Source organism: Kogia breviceps, chromosome 14 (genome assembly GCF_026419965.1).
Source record: "Kogia breviceps isolate mKogBre1 chromosome 14, mKogBre1 haplotype 1, whole genome shotgun sequence".
NCBI lineage: Eukaryota > Metazoa > Chordata > Mammalia > Artiodactyla > Physeteridae > Kogia > Kogia breviceps.
In genome coordinates this window covers 31,962,136-31,968,574 of record NC_081323.1, presented here as the reverse complement: position 1 = coordinate 31,968,574, position 6,439 = coordinate 31,962,136, and the positions used below count along the sequence as shown (strand labels likewise).

The window sequence follows — 6,439 nt, the reverse complement described above, 5'->3', positions numbered from 1 at the left end:
TCGTTTCTGTGTGAGGGCTTTCTCTAGTTGTGGCAAGCGGGGGCCACTCTTCATCGCGGTGCACGGGCCTCTCACTATCGCGGCCTCTCTTGTTGTGGAGCACAGGCTCCAGACGTGCAGGCTCAGTAACTGTGGCTCACGGGCCCAGTTGCTCTGCGGCATGTGGGATCTTCCCAGACTAGGGCCCGAGCCCATGTCCCCTGCATTGGCAGGCAGACTCTCAACCACTGCGCCACCAGGGAAGCCCCATGAGTATTTTAACTTAAGATTTTCTATGTTTCCTATAACAGATATTGTGTATTAAATTAATTTTACCTTTTCTAATTCTTTGTTCTAAATTTTACAAAATAATTTCTTAAGGAAATGTTAAATAATATTAACAAAGCTGCCTTTGGGAATATTTCTAGAAATTTTGACATGGTGTGAAATGTCTCAAACACACACATACCCAAATGTTGTTTTGAAAAGTAAAAACAACTGTAATAAAAAACACAGATTTAATGATTCCTCTGAAGCTCCCTATTCAATTGCTCTTGCATTTTGCAAGTCCTTGAGGAAAAGGAAAAGAACCACTGGAGATAAAGTAATTAAATTCTATCCTTAATGCTGCAAAAAGTACAGAAGCTCAACCTCATCAACAAGAATGTGCCGGAAGCCGTCCAGCATTGCCAACCATTGCCTGAGCAAGGCTCGGCAAGAAGTGCTGGTGTGAGGAAGCAAGGCTCCTCGAGTGGTGGACGATGGAAGGCCCTCCTCCTCATTCTGGGAATACTGGGACAAAATTTTGTGGGAATTTCTGGAGGATTCAAACCAAAAAGATGGAAGTGGTACAAACCAAATCCCCCAACTTTTGACACCACAGTTCCTCCAATTACTACTAAGATATAGAGCACAGGAAGTGTTTTGTAGACATTTTAAAGATGAATTATTAATACAATTTAAATTTGAGGTAAGATGTCCTCCCCGGCGTTCAGAATGGTAGGCCTTATAAGCTTGTACATAATGTTCCTAGTAGTATTAGTAGCATAAGGGAAGTGGGATAAGGGGAATTATGCTTGCTCAAGCGAAAAGAAGAAAATAGAGTATTGAGGTTAGACTAGCGGTATCCTGGCTCATGTGAAATTTACAAGAAACCTGGGTACAGTACAGCTTCTGCTTTTTAGATCTAGACATGAGATATCCTTCTTCTAGTTAAAAATAGTGAAAGAGCTTATGCAATGCCTAAGAAAGTATATAATGCTGTAGCCTGTCTTGAAAAAAAATATAGAAGAATCTCTGCACACATCTACCTGTCTCCTTTGAATTATTTTCCCCGCCGACGCCGTTGCCTCCATCTCGAGAATCCCTGGACTGCCGGGGCTGGACCCTGGCAAGAATGGAGAACATTCCTTGTCCTGAATTCGTTACTTTGATGCTTTTGGATGAAGGGCCTTCTGGAATGGCTTCCTTTCTCCCTCTTTCTAAAGGGGAGCAGTGGATGGGGCCTGGCTTTGACTGGCTGCCTCTAAGCCACTCATGCTGCAGATGGAAGCAAGGCCGAGATGTCCTTGGTGGAGGCAGCTGAAGACGGGGCAGAGCCTCTAAGGGCTCCAGGGCCCTTGGAGGCAAGGGTGGCTCCCAGCTTGGGGGCTCCTGCTTCCCAGCTTTGCCAGCACAACCAGAGTGGACCAGGGTGGTGACTGGCTCCCTGGAACCTAACTGTGGAGGTTTTAACATGTCTGCAAAGCCTTTGAGACCCTCCCCTTGAACACGGGTGAGTGATTTCCTTCCGGGAAACGGAAGTGATACCTGGCAACTTTGGAGACTAGGTTAAAGGTGATGGGGCTGCTGCCTGGGTGCCGGCCCCCAGCACCTTTGGCTCTTTGGCCACCACGTGAGTCCAGAGAGAGCCTGCGAGGGACCACATGAGTCTTCCCACCCCCGGCACCAGGTGAGTGGGAAGTGTCTACCCCAGCTCCAGCTACACCCTCACTGAGAGACACCGAGTGAGATGCCAGGCGTCCCAGGCAGCGCCTCGACCACAGGGGATGACAGTGGCAAATGGCTGTTATGGTTTTATACCACGTTGGAAGTGGAAAGCAGACCCCTGTGTCTGCAGTGACCCACAGGTGAGAAGCTCAGCTGATGAACTTGCAATGTGCACGGGGGCCGGAACGCACCTACTGGTCCTCAGTGCACACTCTGCCTGTCCAGGCTGGTGTCCTTCCAGAAGCAGGCCTCGAGACAAGGATTCTAGTGAGAGCAGTTTGTGGGGAGGTGACACCACTAGGCGGGGCCAGTAGGGGTGTGGGGACAGGGTGGGGAAGGAAGCCAATGCAGGGCACCGAACAAGCTACCTTCTCCTTTTGGCAACAGGGGCTCATTCCCACTGAGCACCTCGGGGGAGAGTGTAGAACATTCCTCAGCTGTCCCACCAGAGGGGTATTTATCCTCCAACTTGCAACAGTCATTGATTGAGGGCCGCTTCCAGGAGGCAAAGGGGAGTGAATTCCCGTTCATGAGGTTCATTTCCTCCCCCTTGCCTCCCACAGCATCCAATCAGAGCAGGCTGGAAGGCCAGAGAGAACCGTCAGAATCGCAGGTGCTGGCCGACACTGGAAGATTAAGTGCTAGTCACCATCAGAAGTTTCCTACTGACTTTGGAACCAGAGGGTGACACTAGGTGAGCGTACCTGGCAGCTGCCGCCTGGCCACTGAGCAGTCAGAGGCACCCTGAGGCAGGCCGCAAGGGCGCCCGCTGCCCCTGCAGGTGCTGGCTCCACACGGGACCCCCACACTGCAGCCCCTCTGCGAGCACATGCAGACACCACACCTAGATTCCCACGTGGGTCACATCCCGACCCGCCTTTCCTAGAGCTGCAGCTGTCACAGGGTCTGTGTCTGCCTTCGCAGACCACCTCTCAGGTGGGTGGGTGGACACGACATTCCATCTACTCCTGTGTGTCCGTCACCTGACCTGCTCACAGGGATAGGCCTGCAGCTTCTGCCTGGTTCCGTCTCGTTCGGGGTGAAGCTCCTCTTTTCCAGTTCCATCTTCTCAGAAGCTCGGAAGACCTCTTCCTCTTTTCTTCAAAGTGTCCAGAGCTGCCGAAAGGCAAGGTATGCACAGGCCAGTGTTGTCCCCTAGAACTCTGTGCAGTGATAAAAATGGCAGCCACTAGCTATGTGTGGCTGTTCAGCAGTTGAAATGTGGCGTGACTGAGGGGTGAAATTTACATTTCATTTCATATTATCTGATCTAAATGTAAGTGGCCACCTTCCTGGCGGGCACAGGTGTGGGCCATGGCTCCTTCAGATCTGCTCCAGGGCCTCAGCCCCTCTCTGGTCCACTACAGCTCCTCCCTCCTGCTTTGAGGATCCCCCCCTCCTGTCCCTCTGGTCAGTGCTCATTCTGAGAGGTCTGTCCCTCTGCCCTGCTACCTCCCCTCACCCAGAACATTCCTCAGCTGTCCCACCAGAGGGGAGAAGAAAACACACACTTGACACAACAATGAAGGTTTGAAGTTTTTTCCCACAGGGGTGTGGTCTGGGGGGAAAGTTGGGAGTGCCCGTGAGAAAGAATAAATTGAGCAAAATACCCAGAAACATCAAAACTGTCCAGATGTCCCCCTGCCACCCATCACTGCAAGTTCTGGTTTACAAAAGGCAGTCCATCCTGCCTCCTTCTCTGCTGACTACAGATTTGAGAATCTAGAATTGCATGCTTCAGAATAGTGGTGTTCTTTCTTAAACGTACACTTCCTAGACTCCAGCTCCATGAGATGCCAATACAAATAGCGAGGCGCTTAGGGATCAGTATTTCTTGAACATCCTTTGGGAACTGCTTTAATCAAGACACTCACGCTGCACTTGGAGTTTTCGAGTTGGACCCTCCACCAAATCCCCATAGACTGCTCTGCTCCTCGACTGCTCGTGTCCACTTTTTGCAGTTTTTCTCTTTACTCCTGCATTTACTTCCTCTAATTTCCTGCTTCCTTCTTCACCAGTACTGCTCCAGATTAGCTTTTTGAAGTAAGAATAATGCACGTAGTAAAAGTTAATAAACTCTGCCTGAGGATCTGAGGCTTCCTTCCATCTCGAGTGGCTGCACTGTAGGGACTCTGTGACATACACTTTAGTGACCATTCTTTTTAGGAGTTTGGCCCTTCTTGCCTTGCTCTCTCAGTTCAGGCTTCATTTGCTTAGATGTATTTTGTGTGCCAGTGCCCACAGTGTATTTATTAATAGCTTGAAACTGTCACAAGTTCTCATTTGGCAGCGATTTTCATATTTGCTTTACCACCTCTGCTTTAGCATTACCAAATGTAAATGGCCTAGACTTTGCATTAAAAAATAACTTCTGTCCTTCCAGGACAGGCCTGGAAATCGTTGGCACAGGGTAGCGTCTATCTACGGATACTTCTCCTAGGAGATTATAAGTTCCTGGCAGGCAGAACTGTGTCCCGGGAGACCCACTCCACACTGTGGCCAGCATTATGTAAAGAATAAGAGAGCTCAATTGCTCACATCCATTGAAAAGAATTCAGTCAGTAAAAACAGGATTATGCACATATCCCATATATGCAAGTCTTTTTTAACCAAGGAGGAGGACCGACAGAAAGTTACAATATGCGGAGACTGAAAAACAACTCTGAATTTTTTTAAAAAATTATTTATTTATTTTTGGCTGCGTTGAGTCTTCTTTGCTGCACGCGGGCTTTCTCTAGCTGTGGCAAGCGGGGGCTACTCTTCATTGTGGTGCACGGGCTTCTCATTGCGGTGGCTTCTCTTGTTGCGGAGCATGGGCTCTAGGCGCAGGGGCTCCAGTAGTTGTGGCTCGCGGGCTCTAGAGTACAGGCTCAGTAGTTGTGGTCCACAGGCTTAATTGCTCCGCAGCATGTGGGATCTTCCCAGACCAGGACTTAAACCCGTGTCCACTGCATTGGCTGGCAGATTCTTAACCATTGCGCCACCAGGGAAGCCCCAACTCTGAATTTATATTGGGGCAAACGTTTCCTTCTTAAATGCCTTGCTCTGAAGATAAACGTGGTTCCTCCCGCTGCTGGAGCTGGAGGGTCGGTGGGCGGGGCATCGCAAGGTTATTGCAGCTGAGTCCCTGGCCGCCTTACATCACGCTCGTGGAATTCGCGTGCAGTGAAGCTTTCCAGCCCGCCACCCGCCGTGTCCTCATCCACCCCGTTGTCCCCGCGTCCCCGTCCATCCCCTGGCCACGGTTGTGCTGGGAAGAGACTCCGATCAAACGTGATACTTGAGTTTGAGGCGGTCTTCTCTGGAAGCCACGGGCTCTTTTCCGTTCCCCACATCCTTAAAAGATTAACGTGCCCCTTCGCAGAGGGCCCTACAGAGGGTCAGCACCCCCGCCTCGAGGCCCCCGCCTCGCGGCCCCCGCCTCGAGGCCCCTGCAGAGCCGCGGGCTCTGCAGCCATCTGGGTATGGTAGTGGACGCCTCGCTCGCTCCTGCCGCCAGAGTGCGGCCTGGACTACAACTCCCGACAGGTTGCACGCCGCGCCTCCGCGCCCCGCAGCTGCGAGAGGACGGCCCGGGCGCTGCCTGGACTGCAACTCCCGACAGACTGCGCGCCCGGCTGCTGCGAGAGGACCGGGAGGCGCGGGAGGCGCGTCCGACCCGGAGAGGAGGTTGTGGCGGCGGTCGCGGCTGGCGACATGGACAACGCGGGGAAGGAGCGAGAGGCGGTGCAACTGATGGCGGAGGCGGAGAAGCGAGTCAAGGCCTCCCACTCCTTTCTCCGAGGGCTCTTTGGGTGAGCGCCGGACCGCGCGTGCCCTGAGCGGAGGGTGTCTCCGTCCCTGGCCGGCACCCCCCACTTCCCTCGGGGGCCCCCAGAACGCCCCAGGGGCTCTCAACCCTCACACGCCCTCCAGAGATTCCCCTAGGGCCCCTCGGCGCCCCCTGGAATCCCCAGAACGCCCCAAGGCCCCCCCCACGCTCCAGGGACCTCCCAGGACCCCTGGAGTCCCCCACCTGCCCTCCAGGGATACCCTGGAACCCCCGAAGCCCTCCCCACGCACTCCCTGGAACCCCACGGCGCTCCAGGGGCCCCCATGCGCCCTCCAGGGATCCCCTAGGATCCCCGGAGGCCCCCGCGCGGGTGCGGTGTCCCACCGGACGCGCGGGTGTGCGTGACCCTCCCCGCGGCGGCCACACCGGTTTGTTATTTCGCCACGAGTGAACCCACGCAGCTCGGGAGACCCGTGTGGGCGTGAGGCGCCGGAGAGCGGCGGGTCCCGGACCCCCAGTGCCTGGTCCGCGGTCATTTGGGGGCGTCGGGCTGGTGGTGGGGCCGCGGCAGCCGCATTCCACCACCCGGTGCCCGTGCGCCTTGCGCCAAGTACAGGTTTAATAAATATCCGTGGGAAGAATGAGTACGTTTTCTCAAGCTGGTGTCTTTCCTTCACTGGAGATTGATGTGATACTCAG

The 6,439-nt window shown here is 53.6% G+C and overlaps 1 protein-coding gene across 3 annotated transcripts in view; it reads left to right on the top strand.

Annotated features, from left to right (window-relative positions):
* The first annotated feature begins 3,497 nt into the window (after positions 1 to 3,497).
* NAPB (NSF attachment protein beta) overlaps positions 3,498 to 6,439 on the top strand; it is a 40,935-nt gene continuing 37,993 nt past the window's right edge. The window contains exon 1 of one of the 3 annotated variants that reach the window (XM_059036854.2): positions 3,498 to 5,762. In XM_059036854.2, the coding sequence (XP_058892837.1) occupies positions 5,665 to 5,762 (98 nt within the window). In that variant the 5' untranslated portion in view covers positions 3,498 to 5,664. The remainder of the gene's footprint in view (positions 5,763 to 6,439) is intronic. The other 2 variants (XM_067012981.1, XM_067012982.1) reach the window with 2 other exon arrangements.